The sequence below is a fragment of the Panthera leo genome, chromosome C2 (assembly GCF_018350215.1).
Source record: "Panthera leo isolate Ple1 chromosome C2, P.leo_Ple1_pat1.1, whole genome shotgun sequence".
Lineage (NCBI taxonomy): Eukaryota > Metazoa > Chordata > Mammalia > Carnivora > Felidae > Panthera > Panthera leo.
Window position 1 is genome coordinate 128,023,557 of NC_056687.1, and position 19,913 is coordinate 128,043,469.

The following is a 19,913-nucleotide window of genomic DNA, read 5'->3' on the forward strand; positions in this document are numbered from 1 at the left end:
AGGTTGCAATCTTGCAGTTCATAGGGTTGAGCCCCACATTGGGGGTCTGTGCTGACAGCATGGAGCCTGCTTGGGATTCTCTCTCCCCCTCTCTCTCTGCTCCTTCCCCACTCACATGCATGCTCTCTCTCTCTCTCAAAATAAATAAACAAACATTAAAAAAAAAAAAAAAAAGCATCACAATCTCAGTGTATACCCTCACGGGAGCGTTCCTGAATAAACTGAGTAACAGCACTCATACGTGGGTGATCCTGCTGGTGGGAAAATTCATCAGAGTCAGGGTTGGGGCCAGGCCCTTCCTACAACTTTTGCAATCCTTCTCAGATTGACACTCATGCGAGACATTATAGGCATTTCTTGGGCTTAGAAGTGCTTTCTGCTTCCTTTCTAATATTTAATGTTCTTCTTTTTACTGTACCAGCTAAACTATGGAAGTCAATCAACAAACATTATAAAACTTTCCCCCCAAATCACCAATAACTAGTGGTGGTGGGATTGCAAGGAATTTTTATTTTCCTCTTTCCTTTCTTTTCCCCTAATTTTCAACAAGGGCAGAGAAAAAAAAACTTTAAGTTTTTCTGGATTTTATTTTAAATGGAACCCAGAGAGGCAAATTATTGAATTCTGGGCTTAACTTTTTTACACTAGTCATACAATGAGGCCAAAAACAACGTTCGCTAAACTCGGTGAATGGTAATACAAACATGTAATAGGATGACAGTTATACAAAGATCGTGTAACACCCTTTGCACATTCTTTAAGAGGTTATATGCTCTATGTGACCAAAGTAACATGATCCTTGAAATAAATATTAATATTCTTACATGTTTTCACAATGAATTTTTCTTCTAAAAGAAACCACTGAAGTAATTCAGAAACAACACACAAATGCTTTCTTCAACAAATATTTTAGAAACATATTTAATACAAAAGCCAAGGTCAAAATATCAAAAAGAGGAGTGAATCAACGGCTTTACCTCATTGTGTTTCATATCCAACTGACCCCTAAGAGCCTTCAGTTCTTGTTCACGGATGCCCAAGCAAGTTTCAAGAGCATGTGTCTGCCCTTCCCATTCAGATTTTTTATGAGCCACCATTATGTCAATCTGTTTCATGAGCTCTTGTAGTTCTGCTTCACAGGATGTCAAAAATCCCCTGTAAATAAGATCATATGCCCATGACTTATCCTTCTCATGTAAAAACGTAGCAGACATAAACCCACCTGAGGTGGAACAGTGTCAGTAAAGAAATTATTAGAAGCAAAGAAAAGGACTTCCGAGCTTTTCCTTTTAATGTTCATATTAAGATGATTACTTATTCCACTGCATGTTCTGTCTTCCTCTCATAGCCAACCCTAAAGCCTAAATCGTTTGTTCAAACACGAGATGATGTTTAAGTCTGGCTTGTGAGCGGGGCTTCCACGACCAACAAGTAGCTCTTCTGTAATGTTTTAGGAGAGCTATCAGGAAGAATCCAGGCGAGCTTGTCACATTCTTAGCTAACCAAAATAAAAAGCCTTGGAAGTGAGTAGGCTAGTGGGAAGGTGATAATACAATTTTAAGAGCTGTTTCAAGAAACTCATCATTGAGCCAGGTTTATTTCAACGATTTCTTCCCGCCTTATTATTAGAAACTTCCTGCAGCCGACCTTATTATTGTAAACTTGTTGACATCCTTCACAGTTATAGGAGGTGCCGGATATTACAGAGGCAGAAAAAGAAGTAAACATAGATAGGTGCACTGGGTTCAAACAGGTGTCCAGGAATGGCCACAGACAGCTATCATCACTAAGGCTTAAACACTTTTTTAAGCATTTATTCTTAGTGTACAAAACTGCTGAACTTCTATGTTTGCTTCTGGGGAGGAGAAAATTTAGAGGGGGATGAAAACAAGTAGCCAGCTTCACACTACTGAGATGAGGCCAACACCCCAAAGAGAGATGCCGTCCACAAACATGACACGGATCAACTGGGCTTTTACTCAGCACTTTTGCTTCTGTAGCCAAAGCACAAAATAGAGGGATAACTTGGATACGCTTTTTAAACTCAGTGAGGAGCTTAAGGTCAAAAGCAATCTTACCCTTCATGTCCCTGATTTTGCATTCCTTCCAACAAAGCCTCCATCGCCAAATCCCCTTTGTCTTGGCAACTGGGAAAGCAAAAACAATCAGTCAGGAGAAAATTCATTTTTCAAGTTCTAACATTCCAACTTACAAACCTAAGAATGTGAATGAAAACATACAATAACAAATAACAATGAGAAAATGCAGCCACTTCTTAGGATGGGTGTAGAAGCAGTCCAGGAATATCCCTTCAAGAAATATTAGGACCAAATACATTTCAGACTACAAGAAAATGACTTACAATGATCTGAATGCTACTGACAGCCTTCCCACATGATAGAAATCATACCTTATTGTTGCATTCCTGTGAACCAGTTCTGTGTCCCAGAAGGACACTAACAACAAAGCCCCTCACAAAATGAGAGGAAGTAATCAGGGGTCACACACATCAGAGGAAAAGTATACCTTTATTTTTTAAAAAAAAAAGATATTATAAAAAGGTGATATTGGCATACCTGGGTGGCTCAGCCAGTTAAGCATCTGACTCTCGGTTTCAGCTCAGGTCATGATCTTGGGGTTTGTGAATTTGAGCCCTGCATCAGGTTCTGAGCTGACAGTACAGAGCCTGCTTGGGATTCTCCCTCTCTCTCTCTCTCCTTCCCTCTCTAGCCCTCCTTTTATGCGGGCACACTCTCTCTCAAAATAAATGAAAAGACTTAAAGAAAAAAAAAAGAGGTAAAGATCGCTGCCCTTTAAAAAAGAGACTAATACTATAAAAAGGTTAAATGCCCTGAGCTTGAACTCCTTGGTCCATCACGAGAGATCCTACCCACCCTTGAAATGGCAGGCCTGTGAGGCTTCCCAGAACACCTTCCCTTCCCTCAAAGGCAGCCCCACGGGTCCTCCCTCCTCTGTGCTTCCCCCACTGCGAGTCCTTAAGAGCTCTTTCATAGGAGTTACACTACACAGGGAATGAGGTTTTTGCACACTTTTTCCTTACTATTTAACCCTTAAGGGCAGAAACTGAATTTTATTCACCTCTGCAGCTCCAGAGCTTAGTGTAGCATTTCAGATGGCAAATGCTAGATGCTTCTGGCTGAACTTATCACAACTCTCCTCCCTTTTCCCTATCCCTCTGTGCAACCTGGTCATAGCTGGAGAACTGCAGAGGAGAGTCTAGCAGAGAAGAACGGAAGGAGACAGAACAGACTGCCATAGAAAGGTAAAGATGCACCATAAAGAAAGGAAGGTGAGAAGGACAGGGGAAAGATTACCCTTAAATTTGGAAGTGCCTGCCAATAAGAAGTACCTGTTGTAGGTTTCTTCCCCTCTACAAAACTATTAACCAATGTCAAACCACTCCTCATTCCTGAGGAACTACTTTTTTTCCTTAACCCTTCAAAGGCTCAACCCTGAATTAGTCTTTAAGGAATTCTCAAAGGCTGTGGTGGGAGGTTCTGCCCCTTTGTACTAACGCCTCATCTATTATAAAGACAAGAGAAGGGGATTCCTTCATTTAACACAGCATTTCAGTGATGTACTAACCACAGGTACATAATGATGAAAGAAATGGTCCTTTTCAAGGAATTAATAGTCCAGTTTGAGAAAGAAAAAATTAAACCCAAAATGTTCCCCCCGTGTGACAAATGTACCGACAGAGGCGAGAACAGGGTGTCCTGGAGACACAGAGAGGAATGAAAGATTGGAAAATACAACTACTGCATGTTATTTGCATTTATTTCTAAAGTTACTAACAGGAGTATTAAACTGTTTGTGCACAAATATGGCACAGAGGGTTTTTCTCCAGTTGGTTTTCCCATTATATTACACCAACATTAAATAAAATAAAAACCTAAAGAAAAAGAATGTCATGTTCTAATCCACTTTCTTTCAAACCATCATATGGTTAATTACAGTATAACTACATTCCATGTTTTAATCCCCTCTGGGGAGCTGAGAGGCAGTGCATAGTTCACATAGCACCATGTAGATGAAAACCCAAGATATAGCCCTGCTCTGCAACTAGGCAGCTTTGTGTCCTTGGACTTCAGTTTTTGCATCTGTAAAATGAGGGGGTATGAACTATCATCTCCAAGGTTTCATGGGATTCTAATAGCCCATCAAATGTGCACTGTAAGTAGCATGCTCTTGACTACCATACATGGGTATTTATTAAATCTGTAAGAAAGAGCTATTCCTGGGGAGCCTGGGTGGCTCAGTCAGTTAAGTGTCTAACTTCAACTCAGGTCGTGATCTCACAGTTTGTGAGTTTGAGCCTCGCACTGGGGTCTGTGCTGACTGCTCAGAGCCTGGAGTCTGTTCAGATTCTGTGTTTCCCTCTCTCTCTACCCCTCCCCTGCTCGCTCATGGGCTCTCTCTCTTTCTCAAAACTAAACATAAAAAAATTTAAAAAAAGGAAAAGAAAGAAACAGCTATTCCTAAGGACAGTGCTACTACAGTTATTCAAAATTATGATCAGTAAAATTATACTTTTTTAGGTCACATAATTCTTAAACATTAATGTATTAATAATACACATTTACTAATATACATTAACATTTTCTGGATATTATTAATAACTAACAATATTTATAACAGAAGGTAACAGCCATTGAATGCTCAATTGTTCTGCGTTGTATATACAGTCAAATTCATTCTTCACACGCTCATAAAAGATACCACTACTTTGAGGAAACTGAGGCTATCTTGACTACAGTAAACTACAAATTATAGTCCTAGGATCAAACCTAGGCAGTGCGACTCCCAAGTCCCAACCAATGTGCAATGTTTATCTATTTTACAGTTTCAGATCTAAAAATACCCTCATATCTTCTTTTGCTTTAATAGTGTCTTACTGGCAATAAATGAAACCACACGAAAAAGTCTGAATACAGGAAAAATGCAAACTCAACACCATGGACACCAGATGGCAGTAACACAATAATGAAAATAGTCCACATCTGGGAAAACTGCCATTTCAGAAGTAAAAATGGTTTAAGACTAAAACAAAGACATTTCTGTTTTTAAAAAATGGATGATGGTGGAGTGGGGGAATCATCAACCTTCTCTGTGGAAAATAATCTTACTAGTGTGTTTCTTTACCAATACCTTCACCATCTATTTGAATAGCTGCCAAACACCATCAGTTCTCATTTCTTGGGATCAGGTAAACAGCAAGGACCCAGATTTTCTATGGACTTTTCTAATTTGAGTTTCTCATGGCTAGATCACTGATTCCTTGCTAGCCAAACTGAGCTTCATTCAACTCTAGGTATTATGTCACTTTGCTTTCTTCTTTGCCTGTGCCATGTGATAATGATATAAAGTTAGATATTCTTGGTTCATAAAATTAAATACCAATTTAATTACTGTTTGATCATCTGCTACTCCTTGCCACTAACATAAAATGCTAAATGTGGTTAAATGGAAACGGTGTAGCTCTACAATGGTCATTTCTGCAGTTAGACCAAGACATCAACAGACATAAGCTATTAATGGTTAACTCTTTTTAAGTTATTAATTACAACTTTTCTTTGGAATAAAGGCTGTTTTAAAGTGGTGAAATCTAGAATAGGAGAGTTAAAGGAAATGCAGGGTGGGAAACAGAGAAAAGACACTTAAAGTCTTAGGGGAAAAAGAATCCACATAGGATAGCTAATAACAGGCACAGCTTTGAAATTCATTAGTATATTGAAATTTAAGAGCTAGAAAGGATCTGAAGGCCTCTTACTTAACCTCTTCATTTTACAATTCAGGAAAAATATTCAGAGTATATGCCCAAGATCAAATTACTCACAAAATGGGACACAGTAAGAAAATAAAACTCCAGATAGAATTATGAATTGATATGTACTAATAAAAGGGTTATGCCTACCCATCACGTCTCATTTAAAGGAGGGTAACAATGCTCTGTCCCTTACCTGTCTTGGTGTTACTATGATTACAAAGACATATGGTTCTGTCAGATTTACTATGGCTGATAAACTGGCTGTTCCAATAAGCAATCAATATAACTTATCATTCCTCAGAAAGGTTCCTACTTAAACTTAAGGGAAAAAACACAAAGTATCAAAGAAATTTTCCAAAATAAAAATGAAATTTTAAAACATTGACCAAACTATCACTCAAAGTCCAGAAAGAATAAGAAGAAAGACCGAGAAATCAGAGTAGATAAAGATACACTTGTACATAGGGAAAAAGCCAATAAGCAAAGTCAAAAGATAAATAACAGTATTTGAAAGTTTTATCACAAGGGGTAAATTATCCAATATATAAAAATTTCCTAAAAGTTGAGGGGAAAAAATAATAAATAAATAAATAAAAACCAGACAGGGGTGGAATCTATAGAATATGGGCAGAAGATATGAACAAGCAGTTCACACAAAAAGAAATGCAAATGACTTTAAACATATGAAAATATCAGCATTATTTTAAATAGCCAAGATAAGGAAGAAGCCCAAGTGTCCAACAATTGATAAAGAAGATGTGGTATGTACATGCAATGGAATATTCAGCCATAAAAAATAATGAAATCTTGCTATTTGCAACAACATGGATGGAGATGGAGAGTATAATGCAAAGCAAAATAAGTCAGAGAAAGATAAATAGCGTATGATTTCACTCCTATGTTTCAGAAATAAAACAAATGAGCAATGGGATAAGAGAGAGAGAGAGAGAACAAGAAACACTCTTAACTATACAGAACAAACTGATGGTTACCAGAAGGGACATGGGTGGAGGGGTGGGTGAAATAGGTGATGGGGATTAAGGAGGGCACTTGCTGTGATGAGCACCAGGTGTTGTATGGAAGTACCGATCACTAAGGTGTACACCTGAAATTAATGTAACACTGTATGCTAACTGAAATGAAAATAAAAACTTAATTAAGTTAAAACAAAACATGAAAAGATGTCTCACAAGTAAGAGAAATACAAATTTAAAATACAGAAAGTTATATTTAGATTAACAAAAGCTCAAACGTTTAACAATATACTCTGATACGGCTATGGAAAAACAGGCACTCACATACATGGTAGGCAAATTTGGAACACAGAATGGTATAACTTCTGTAGAGATTTTGGCAATACCTAGCAACTGAGAAATGTGCATTTACCCTTTGACCCAACAATGCCACTTCTAGGAAACTATCCCAAAGACACATTGGCAAAAATACAAAGTCACACATGCACAAGGACACACGGTGCAGCACAATGTGCAACAGTAGGACATAGCACAAAAGCCTATCGAGAGAGAGACTAGTTGAATATTCATCCACCAATGGAATGTTATGAAGCTGTCAGAAGGGATAACATACTCCTATGGAAGGATCTACAAGGCATATATTACCAGACGGGGAAAGCAAGTAGATAATGCATTTGTTTTTATCAAAGGATAAATCCAAAGCCAGTAAACATGATACCTATAACAAAGGGAAACAGGGTGGAGAAAAGAGGAATGAAAGCTAAACCTGTCTGGATATCTCTGTTTTACAGATACTTGTTTTGAGAACTATGCTAATTTGTTACATATATAAAAAAATCCAAATTAAAAAAGGAGTATTAAAAATTGGAAACAAAATGAAACAAGTATCAACTAGATATCAAGTTGGCAAACAAACCATATAGCAAATTGTTTCATATGCCTTTAAAATGCAAGTTTTACTGTACATAGCCCAAGTGGGATATATATTAAAGATAAAAAAGAACTGCAAAGAAATCCTAAACACTATTAGGAATCATATGGTTAATAATAAAATTGGTATCATTAACTTAAAACCAATATGTAGAATATAGGATAAGGAAAAAAAGTAATTATGTTAACCTAATGTGGTTCTAAGATTTTCAGCAAGACAAAAAGACACACATATAAGAACAAATACAAAAAAACCCTAAAATGTAAATAATCAGTGTGAATTCTGTATATTTGTTTTAAAAAATGTATTTCTGGGGTGCCTGGGTGCTCAGTCATTTAAGCATCTGACTTCAGCTCAGGTCATGATCTCACAGTTCGTGAGTTTGAGCCCCGCATCGGGCTCTGTGCTGACAGGAGCCTCCTTCAGATTCTCCCTCTCTCTCTGTCCCTCTCCCACGTGTGTGTGTGTGTGCGCGCGTGTGTGTGTGTGTGCACACGCGCACACACACGCGCATGCTCTCCCTCTCTCAAAAATACATATTTAAAAAATAATAAATGATAATAAGTGTATTTTCTAACTCTGGCCATCGTAAATCCTAGAGCCATTGACCAAACTAGCAGCAAGAACACCCAGGCTGTGGTCTCTAAATACCATCTTCTACTCAAAGGAACCAGGTCTTTTTGGTGGCCATTAATGTATAAATGAGAGAGGAACATGCTTTTACCAGAAAAAAGGGAATTATCAAAGGCTACTAGTCATATCAAGGTGGACAGGAGCCAACTTAAAGGAGATGCCACTACCCAAAGGTAGGAAAATTTGGGTATTAAAAAACAAAAAACAAAATTGCAGTAAGTTGAAACAGTTTAAATATATTCAAGTCCATGATGATTTTTTAAAAAAATGCAAAAACCCTCATGGTTACCTTTGGAGGTTGCTAGGCCACCAACTCATTACTGTAGTCTGAAAATAGAGGGAAAGAATTAAGCATTTTTTTTTTTTGCCTTTCCTGTACAAACTACATTTCAAATAGCTGATGGTAGTCAAATGGCTGGTGGGGGAGAGTTGTTCTTCATAAAAGATTTCCAGCTAATAAACACTGAAGGAATGAGAGAATTAGAATATCAGCATTCTGCAATCCCTAATGCAATAATGGATACAGGCAATCTAGATCCATGAAAAGATTTCCCCATTAAGTGAAAAGCTCATAGGGAATTTCACGATGGATGGATTGGGCTAACAATACCTGAACGCATTACACTGCTCAATCTTAACACAAGAGAGACAACTCAGGCATTTCATGCCTCTCTGATAATTAATGCAATAGATTGTCTACTGCACCACCTAGGAAATCTTCTTGCCCCCACCACCCTGACCCCCAAAAAAAACCAAAAAACAAAAACAAAAATTAAGGTTGAATCTAATCTTCTAGTGTTATTCAACAGAATTTTCTGTGATTATTGAAATATTTTATGTTTATGCCATTCCAAGGTTAGCCACCAGGCACTTGTGACTATTGGGCATTTAAAATGTGGCTAATGAAACTAGGGAACTGAATTTTTAATTTGATTTCATTTTAATTAATTTAAATACCTGGCTGGTGGCTACTATACTGGACCGTGTGATTCTAAATCTAACTACTGGTTTAAAGGAAATAAAGGGATGTACAGGTTAAAGGATGTTATGCGGATACAATCAGTTAACTCTAGACTATTATGGGGAGAAAGGGACATGAGGGAACTGCTCTATTAAAAAAGATTTAAATGATGTATCAACCAAATGCAACATGTGGATCTCTAGGAGATTTTGATCCAAACAAACTAATTGTAAACAGTCATTTAAGGGACAGTTGGAAAAAGCAACCCAGACTGAATATTGACATCGTGGTACTTTTATAAATTTTCACAGGTATGATGACACTATTGTGGTTTTATAAAACCAAAAAAGCAAATTTAACTTTCAGAGGAAAAAAAAAACTAACATAAAAATAAATTCAATCCCTGCAACCACTGTTCATGTTGGCTGCAGATGAATTTCAAATCAAGTTGACTTGTTTTTTTTTTGAAGTAGCGATCTCTAATAGAGTGGATTACTGATGCTGTCTCAACTGGCCACCACTACTACATAAATGAAAATGGGAAGGACAAAGCAAAAGTCCACCTTCTAATGGGAGAAAAATGGCCTCAGTACAATTAAGATACATTTATTAAAAATAATTTGTAAAACCTGAATCTACATACATTTTTAAAGGACGGTGTGTCTAAATGTTTATAAATCTCTACTCATTTCACTTTAATTTTTTTCTAACCCATTTTAATTTCATTTTTACTCTACTGATCACTGATAATGATATAAATGGTAAGAAGCTGATACAAATCTAAAGGTGGTACTGCATTTCAAATAAGAGAATACACTTTATTAAACTACAGCTATAAGTTTAAATATAAATATCTGAAAGTTGCATGTAGTTGATGATCCTTACTAGGACTACCTCTCCATAGCTATAAAATGAAATGCAACCATGTGGGTAACTATAACAGCAGTGCACCTACCCTACAGTACTGCTTTATTAAAGGAATAAAACAATTTAATGAATCCGATGTAAGGCTCAACGAAAACTACTTTGTGGAAATAAGGGTACTCTAACTATAAATGAAGATTAGTCACTACCAGCAGACTCGTTTTTACTCTCTGATGTTCTAAGGGACGTAAAAAAAACATTGAGCTTGAATTTCCTGTCTTCAAGTATCTTCAAGATTGAAGTGCTCCTAAGGAACTGTCCCTTTTAAACCCTCACTCTATGATATGATTATTTCCCACCCCTGATTTGTTTGGAGCAATCCGTAACTTCAGTCCTTCACGATTTCTGTCACATTTCCGTACCTCCTGTACTGACATTAACTTACTTCAAAAACTGCTTAAGTTCCCCCCCCCACCCCCCACCCCCATTAGAGAACCGGCATCAGGTGCCGTCACGGGCCTGTCACAACAATGCTGGGAAGCTAACCAGGTACAGCAGCCTAGGCGGGAGGGCTGTGCCGGGGGGTTCCTCCTCTGCAGAGGAAGAGCGGCACGCAGCTGGCTCCGCCACGGAAAACGAGGGCTCGGCGGCAGCTCGCCTCCCCCGCCCCCGGCCGCCCTCCAGCCGGCCCGGCCTCGGGGGAGGGGCTGACAACCTGGCTGGCCCGGACGGTGTGCCGGGCAGGGCCATATTCGCCTTCGCGGGTCCGCACAGCACACGAAGCGAGGCGGACGGGCGGGGCGCCGCAGCGGACCCCGGCCGGCGAAGGCGGGGCTGGTGGCCGGCGGGCTGCTGCGGAGGCCAGCCCCGGGCCATACGGCCGCGCAGCCCGCGGCGCCACCGCAGCCAGGGCTGCCTCCGGGCTAGGGCACGCCCGCCCCTCGCCCGTCGTACAAGCGCACAAGCAGTTACCGGGCCGCCGCGAGCGCGCCCCCGAGCCTTCCCGCCGTTACCTCCGGCCGGGGGCGCGCACGCGCGTCTCCGCCAACCCGACGTCCAGCCTCCGTTGTCTCCACGTTCGTCCCGCCCACTGCCCGCTCGCTTTTGAATCGAAGCTGCGTCCTCCCAGACCTCCCCTCCACGCAAACAAATGGGCTCACCCACATCCGGGAGTCGGAGAGAAAAGGGCTTGGGTCACGTGATGCTGAGGGTGGGGTCTGGTAGAAGCGGGTGCGGCGCTGGGTCCCGCGCGGGTAAGACTTTCTTGCGCCCCTAGTCTGGAGGGACGCCGACGCGTTGCTTCCTCAGCGTCGCCCTTTCCCCATTCCCGTGGGTGGAGGCCGATGGCTTCACTTCATCCTCACAATCACTTTCCCCGGTGCACGCCGTGGTCGGGTGCAAAGGCACTTCCGTGGCGGTTCTGGGCCTCCCCCGCTTCCACATTTGGTGTATCCATCTTGGAGCCGGAAGCCGGGACTGTTGAGCCGCCCCCCGCTTTTACGGATGGTGGTGGCCTGCGAGGGTCATTTCTAGTAAGGGAGAAAAGGCCGTCCCACTTAGATCTTGTTAATTACCTGTTCCCAGAGCGATAAAGTGCAATGATGAGATAAAACGTGCCCCTGCTCCGGGGATCGGACGCACCGAGGGTCTAGGAAAACCATGTAATGAGCAGTGTGACAAGCTCCTGCGGGACACGACCTGGGAGCCAAGTTTTTTAGACTGACTAGGGGTTAGCTGGAAACAAAGGAATTGTAAAGAGCGTTCCAGGCATTGGGACTGTTAAATGTGTAAGAAAAGTTTGCTCAGGAAGGTAGTAGTGGTTCGTTCTGTCGAGTGTGGCAAGTGCTTGGGACAGCGGGCCTTGTGTGGGACATTGGGGGTCTACAATGCTTTCCACTCTTCCAGCCCCTGAAGAGTGAAGGCACATTAGCGTCTGACTCTGGAAATGGGATGTTGACCAGATTAGCTGATCCCAGTGTTGAGTTTGGAAGGAAAAGTAGGCGTTAGTGATGGGGAAAAAAGGCTTTTACGTGCAAAGTCTGGAAAGTGTGGCAGGGTTAGTGGTGTTTCCAAGAGGGACGGCTAAAAAAAGATTGAGGCGAAATTTGGGAAAGATGTGCTGAGTCTTGCTGCAAAATTTACACATATTAATTGGAGACAAGGATACCTGGCAAACTGTTGGAAAGACTACCTAACCTGTTAGGTGGATCCTAAGGACAAGAAGGAAATGTTCAAGGGCAGAATGCCTGCTAAAGGTAGAGTGATTTGAAAAACACTTCACAGAAAGTCACACAATCTATGTGTGACTGGGAAAATTAACTAGTTCTGATCAACTAGAGAAATGAGGGTATCCCAGGGGACAGCAGCAAGGACAAAGGAATGGCAGCAGGAAAAGGGGCTTTTAAGGGACAGGGATTCCAAAAATATAACGAACTGTATGTAAATTTCCTAAAGTCAATATCCTTATACTTGCTTTATCTACTGGGTAGTACTGAATTAATTCTTGAGTGAAACATCAAGGCTTCATCTGTTTCACTGAAGACAGAACTAGCTGGATACCTTCTGCTTCAGTTTTGCCTGGATCTTTACCATGAGGTCAAAAACTCTTATCCCACCTAACTTGTGTAATTACTACCTAGGCATTAGGGCTATCTTGCAATCATGCTGTTGGGGACAAGCACAGACCTGTCTGAAGAGTTGGGGTCCACCCCGAAAGATTGTTCCTTGTGTGAATGTTCATAGCCTCAGAAACTAGGAGTGACTGGAAGTGCCTTTGTTGCCATTGGCTTCCAGGCCATCAGGATGGCTACTTTGTGGCAGGAAGCACAGTAGGGTGATAACCAATAATGAAGAAGCAGAGCCCAAACTTGGAAACAGGGAAACCAGAGGTTTTCTCCATGCTGGCTGCAGCTGTTTAGGAGAAAAATGGAGAATCAGCTATGGCCAAGGAGCTAAGTAACATCTTGACCACTTGGTCCAGGCATTGAAGGGAGTACAGCATTAAAAAATCAGGAAGGAACCCCAAAGGAAAGCAGAAATGGGCAGCATGGGGTCCTGCTACTCTTGTTCACTGGGAGGTGCTCCTTTCAGAACTCTGGTTGGGCACTGTTTTAAGAAGGGAGGCAGTTTTCCTTTACAAACTCAGCTGAGGATTTCTGTCAGATCTGTAGTTGGTTACTTTGTGTGGCCCAGTTCAGTATCTCAGTGTGTTCATTTAGCTCCTGTGCCTAAGGATGCTAATATTAGAGCCAAGGCAGGTGGAGACTTGTAGAAATATTTCAAGAAAAGGCTAAAGGGGACAGAGAGGAGATTTGGTTATGAATCAGGGATTCATCAAAGGCATCCTGAACAGGGAAAGGTGAACATGCATATTAGGAGAGAAAAGCTACATTCTAGATATACCGTGGCCTTGTACACAAGGTCACACTGTCACACTGGTCTGTCAACTGAGCTATATCTGATTTCTGTCCTATATATGCTATAAAGCATCCTTCAGCAGCGGGGAGGGCCGGGGGCAGGAAGCAGAACGGAGAGACTGTGATCTTATAAATAAGTTGTCACCTGACCCAAATGAGAAGATGAGTCTTTCCCATTTCCCAGGGTGATGTTACACCAAAAGACACATCCAGGCTAAAAAGCCTGGGTAGTCCTAGTGCTAGATTATATCATCCCTTCAGCCTTCATGTTTAAGAAGTCACCTCTTTGGCTTATAGATCTGACAAGATCAAAGCTGCAGGAGAATGGACAGTGAGGTACAGAGAGATGGAAGGATCTTGGATTTGATTGACGATGCCTGGCGAGAAGACAAGCTGCCGTATGAAGATGTTGCAATACCACTGGTAGGCTATAATTTGTGCCAGCGATGGTGGCTTAGACGTATGATCTGGAGTGTGCTAGTAGATGTAGGATGTCAATGGACAAATAAAACAGTAGGGCAAAGAAATGAAAGCTGTGGACTCCTCTAACTCTAGAAGACCCTGGATAGCTTGACCTTTTTATTTGTAGAGAAATGTGGTTCAGAGAGCTGATATGAGGAGTTCAGTTAGGGGTCACACCAGGACTGGAACCCAAGCCTTCTGAGCCACATTCTGTCCACTGCACCAAAGCTAGTAAACCAGATAATGAGACCTTAATGCACAAGATGGAGTGGAACACGAAGCAGTGGCATTTACTGTGTATTTCCTACTTGTCTACCTGTAGTTGATCAATTGACATCTTTAGAGACACACTCTTGAAATACACACCTATCCTAGGTTTCCTGGAAAATGTTTGAAAGACACCTGGCTTTTTTGCATTTAGACCAAAAGGGCCCTGCGATACTCTTTTCTTTCCTGATCTCTGGAGAACTGTCCTGCAAGGAGTTTGTTGAACCTCATGTAATAATAAATGATCTAAAAGTTTTTGCGTTTGTAAGGGTGCCTGCATGGCTCAGTTGATTAAGCGTCCGACTCTTGATTTTGGTTCAGGTCATGATCTCACAGTTCATAGAATCAAGTCCCATGTTGGGATTCTCTCTCTCCCTTGCACTCTGTCCCTCCTCCACTCACAAGCACTCTCTTGCTCTCAAATAAACATTTTTAAAAAATAAAACATAAAAGTTTTGCATTTATAAATGTTTATTTAAGATCCTATGTATGTCATAGAGGCCTAACAAAAAACAAAGAGAACAGGCTCTGGGAACTTTTTCTGTAGAGCACGCCAAGTGCCTTGAGAGGAGCTGTTAATGAAATACAGCTTACAAGTAGACTGCTACTGCTGTTGACCAACAAATAAACTTAAGCTCACCTACATTTTCATTTAAGGTTAAGAGATGATAATATGTTCAATGAATAATACACATATTAAATAATAAGTCACAGCTTAGTTCAAGTTTAGAAAAATAGTCAAAAGAGAGTGCATAATGAGAATTATAGCTGTCACTTACTCAATACCAGTTTTATGCCTTGGACCGAGGTTGAGATTTCATGTATGTTATCTCTAGCCCTTGAAACACCCTTGCAAGAGTAGTAGTGTTATCCTTATTTTACAGTAAGGAAATAGGATCAGAGAGGGGAACTTGTCCAAAGCCCGACAGCTGGTAAGTTGGGACTTCCTACCTAGGTCTGTGTGAAGGCTGCAGATCCTGTCTTGTAAACTTGTTTTTTCATTCGACAAGCATTTTTTTGAAGCCTACTGTATGCCATAAGACTATGTGAACGTCAGATATAGTTCTTGCCCCTGGGGTGCTAGAGAGGCAACATACATAATTACAGTGTTATAAATGGGTTGTAAACAGCTACATAGGATAGGAAGTGGCTGATTGCCCATTTGGCATCAGGAAGGGCTTTAGGGAGAATATAATATTTAGGCTGGCCATAAGGGAGGGCCAGAAATTTAGTGGGGATAGACAAGGGCACTCCAACAGAGGGGACAGAAGTTCAAAGGCTCAGAGTTTTGAAGGCTTGAGATGGTGAGACATTCACTGTGGATGGAGAAAATATTTGTCATCTAAGGTAGGCAGAAAAGATGGGCTTGGACCAGATTTTGAGAGGAGTATTTGATGCGATGCTTCAACCTCATTCTGAGGATAGCTAGGAATGAGTGGTCTTCAAAATAGAAATCTGCCATGCTCAAATTTGAGTTTTGGAAAATCAGTTCAGCAGTGTTGTTAGAGGATATGTGACATGGAGAAAAGGGCAAATGATTGGGCAGAGGGACCAGTAAGGAAGTGATTGCAGTAGTGTATCAGCAGGGGAGGAGGGCCTGAACAAAGGCACGACACTGGAGGGGAGTTGGTTAATTCTCGACAGGCTCATGGCAGGATTTGGGGACCATTGCTGTGGAAGGGGTTGAGGGAGAGAAATTTCCATGCTAACATCCAGGCTGTAGCCTAGCCTGCTTGCAAATCTGTGTCTTTTCCTGTGTCTTGTGATTCTGAGGCAATGTGTGTACTGGTTAGCTTTTGTTGCTGCCTAACAAATCTCCCCCAAACAGAGTGGCTTGAAACAATAGCAGTTTATCTCATGATTTTGTGGCTGGGCTCAGAGGGTCTTCCAGTCCTTGCCAGCTTGATCCCTGCTGGATCTGCTTGTGCTCTGCAGTCAGCCAGCAGGCCAGCTGGAGGCTGGGTCATCGGGGGACTTGTCACATAATCTGGTAGGTAGCAGGTCGTCAGCTGGGATGGCAAGGTGCTTAGGCCCAAGTCTCATTATCCAGCAGACTAGCCTAGACTGCACATGGCTGTCTCGGGGTTCCAAGAGCAGCGGGAGACCAACGGTGAGGCTGCCTGGAGCTCAGGCTGACAGCGAGCCCACTGACACTGCAGCTGCTCTGTGTTAGCCAAAGTAAGGCACTTGGCCAGTCCCAACCTGAAACTGGGGAAAGAGGACTCTGCCTTTTCATAGCAGTAGCTGCCAAGAATCGAGGCCATTTTGCAGTAAAGCATATAATTGATGGTTGGGTTTATGATACCGCAGGATACTGTGCGTTTGTTTTCCAAGCACATACGCTTTTTTTTTTTTTAACCTTGGCATTCATTGCAAGAGACAGTAGTGACCAAATGAAAGACATTATTTCAGAACATATACCACGGATAAGGTGAAATTAAGTAAAGTTGCTTGTCTGCCAATCACATAATTCATTAGCAAAGGACTTGTTTATGCTTTGTCAGCTATAAATAATTATTGAAAACAAACTTCCTCTTTAAGTTTGAATGTATCATTGTGTTACAGTAAATGATAGTTCTTTGCAGTTTGTACAGATGTGTTTGAATCTCAGTATTATGTTGTATGTTGTAAAACAAGATGTATGTGGTTCAGATAATACTCGTACAAACTGTAAGTAAATCATTTTATATATATTGAATTATTTTTACAAATTTTTTAAAATGTTTTTATTTATTTTTGAGACAGAGAGAGACACAGAGCATGAGCAGGGGAGGGGCAGAGAGAGGGGGAGACACAGAATCTGAAGCAGGTTCCAGGCTCTGAGCTGTCAGCACAGAGCCCAACGCAGGGCTCAAACTCATGGATGGTGAGACCATGACCTGAGCTGGTCGGGTGTTCAACCGACTGAGCCACCCAGGGGCCCCACTATTTTGAATAATTTTAAAGGATAAAAACATTACTATATTCATATACTGCAAAATGGAATTCAGTGGGAAATCCTAAGTCTCAGTATCGGGTAACACTTTGCTGCCCCCCTCAAAAGGTGTAAATTCAGGTAGTTAAAAAGACATATATTTGTGTCAGTGAACTCTGGTACAAAGCAAAATCCTGGTAGTAATAAATTTAAATTTAAACTCCAAGGAAACTATCAAAAGTTCTCAACACATACAAAAATATGGTTAACTAACTATGTGAAGCAATGGATATGTTAACTAACCTTATTGCAATAATCATTTCATAATACATACATGTATCATCATCATGTCATATACCTCAGACTTATACAGTGTTACATGTAAATTAAATCTCATGCTGAAAAATCTATATGTCAGATTCTATACTAAGTGTGGCCCATGATTTACCATTCTAAGAAAATTGCTGGCCGGATATGAACTGGTCATTTGCAGGATTTATGTTGCTATGCTCCATCACTAGAGGGAAGTCTCACCTATCATGTTACATTTTCAGTGCTTGCCACTTAATAATAATTTGAGCATGTTGGGGACAGGATAGTTTGTTTTGTTTTATCTTAATACATTTCTTGTGCTTAAGGAATATTCCAGCAAATGTGGTATTCTATTAAAGCAGCCTCCCCAGAAAAGAGTCAGTAGGGGGTCTTTTCAGTGATCCTAGCCACTAGTAATAACAGCAGCTATTTCTTGAGCACTGGATGGCCCCCACAGTGGTGAGCACTTGATCTCATTTACTTGATCTCATTTGGTCTTCATAGCTGTCCTATGAGGTGATGGCTCCTTTTTCCTCCCATTGCCAAAGAGAAAACAAAGGCTCCAGGAGTTTGAATACCTTGCCCAGGTAACCCAGCAAAGGGTGGCATTGTGGGCTTGGATCCCAGTGGCTTCCAAAAGCCTGTGCTCTCATCCTTCTGCCACCACTGCCTCTTGCACAACCGCCAGAGTCGTGGTGCTACTGTTCCCTACTACAGACATCAGGGCACATGTGAGCGATATATGTGATATTTCCTCACGTTTTTTTTATCCTAGTTCTTTCTTTACGATACATTTCTGTCAATTATGCTGCCTGTTTCTAAGAACTCACAGGTTTTAATTCTAAGTACTCTTGAGTTTTAAGGGGCTTATTAATGCAGAATATACCAGTGTTCTGAATGTCCATTGTACCGTTTCAGAATGAGCTTCCTGAACCGGAACAGGACAACGGTGGCACCACAGAATCTGTTAAAGAGCAAGAAATGAAGTGGACCGACTTGGCCTTACAGTACCTCCATGAGAACGTTCCCCCTGTAGGAAACTAACACCTGGCTCCCTTTTCATGGACGGATTTTTTTTAGAATACGTAGGGGCACTAAGGTAGCTCAGTGGTTAAACATCCAACTCTTGATTTCAGCTTAGGTCATGATCTCACCGTTTTTGAGATAGAGCTTTGTATCGGACTCCATGCTAACGGTGTGGAGTCTGCTTGGGATTCTCTCCCTCTCTCTCTGCCTCTTACCCAGGTGCACACATGCACGCGCGCTCTCTCTCTCTAAAATAAATAAAAATTAAAAAAATTAAAAACTACATATTTTCTTTCATTCTCCTAATTCAGATCTTGAAGTGATAAAGCTACACTCAAAAATGTACACCCACTTAGTTTGTGGAAGCAAAGTGCAATGTGAAAATACTTAACAGAATGAGAAACAGATTTCTCAGGAATGCAGAATATTTGGCCCTTGAACCGAAAGTTCTTCATTCACTAGCTTGTGTTTGAATGTAAGTGGTTCAACATTTGCCTTTAACTCTGATTTTGCTCTACTCGGAGTTTAACACATGCCAACTACTTACACGTGTCCTGTGACACAGGTGATTAAAAACACAAGAGGGATGGGCAAAGACAGGAAGCCAGATGTAAGGAGAGCGTTAACTTGTCCTGTGCCTCCCTCTGAGAGCCAGTCTGAGCAATGGCCTGTAGCACCTGCAGGTGGAACGCGTGTCTAGATGATCCTGTTGGCTCATTGGTGGGATTCCTAAGATTCCCCATGGCATTTTCAAACTTTGGATAAGTTTACAGATTAAAGGTTATCTGGCAGGTATCTCTGCTCTCCCTACTAGTTAAGTTGGTGCCACTGGAAAGGACCTTTGGCAAACCGGGCCACTAGTGTTACCCAGTAACAAGATTTCATATTTTCTAAGAGTCCTTTCAGATGCAATGGAAACACCACAAAGTCCACGTTCAGCTACACTTTTGTATAAGAACCCATGTTGTGAAAAACATATCCATGGACATTTATCACCTGTCATTATGCTTCTGTTGAGTGGTGTTTCTTATTTTCTTACCCAGGTTGTGAACTGTAGAAAGAGCCCCTGGCTTATATTTCTGTATCCCTCTTTCAAAAACTAGAAACACTAGGGGCGCCTGGGTGGCCCACTTGGTTAAACGTCCAACTTTGGCACAGGTCATGATCTCACAGTTCATGGGTTCAAGCCCCACACTGGACTCTGTGCTGATGGCTTAGAGCCAGAGCCTGCTTTGGATTCTATGTGTCTCTGTCTGCCACTCACCCACTTACACTCTGTCTCTCAAAAACAAATAAATGTTTTTAAAAAAGTCTCATCTTTTTTTTTGGGGTCTTTCTGTTTACCTAGCTTTTAGGAAGAAATAT

The 19,913-nt window shown here is 41.3% G+C and overlaps 2 protein-coding genes across 9 annotated transcripts in view; one reads left to right on the plus strand and one right to left on the minus strand.

The window, feature by feature from the left end:
- The window catches only part of CEP63 (centrosomal protein 63), a 60,194-nt gene extending 48,824 nt beyond the window's left edge, over nt 1–11,370 (minus strand). For 3 of the 7 annotated variants that reach the window (XM_042954846.1, XM_042954840.1, XM_042954845.1), the window contains exons 1-3: nt 10,867–11,117; nt 2,079–2,147; nt 978–1,155 (exon numbers count right to left, since the gene is read on the minus strand). In XM_042954846.1, the coding sequence (XP_042810780.1) occupies nt 978–1,155; nt 2,079–2,147; nt 10,867–11,027 (408 nt within the window). In that variant the 5' untranslated portion in view covers nt 11,028–11,117. Of the gene's footprint in view, nt 1–977; nt 1,156–2,078; nt 2,148–5,981; nt 6,007–8,615; nt 8,654–10,866; nt 11,118–11,164; nt 11,281–11,311 lie in introns of those variants that run through there. The other 4 variants (XM_042954841.1, XM_042954843.1, XM_042954842.1 and 1 more) reach the window with 4 other exon arrangements.
- ANAPC13 (anaphase promoting complex subunit 13) lies at nt 11,327–19,706 on the plus strand. Of its 2 annotated transcripts, none has more exons than XM_042954847.1 (3): nt 11,327–11,404; nt 13,865–13,990; nt 18,441–19,706. In XM_042954847.1, the coding sequence occupies exons 2-3, from the start codon at nt 13,892–13,894 to the stop codon at nt 18,564–18,566; spliced, it is 225 nt and encodes a 74-aa protein (XP_042810781.1). In that variant the 5' UTR covers nt 11,327–11,404; nt 13,865–13,891; the 3' UTR covers nt 18,567–19,706. The 2 variants fall into 2 exon arrangements, with proteins under 2 accessions (XP_042810781.1, XP_042810782.1); XM_042954848.1 differs by lacking the exon at nt 11,327–11,404 and adding an exon at nt 11,737–12,406.
- Nucleotides 19,707–19,913: the final 207 nt, after the last annotated feature.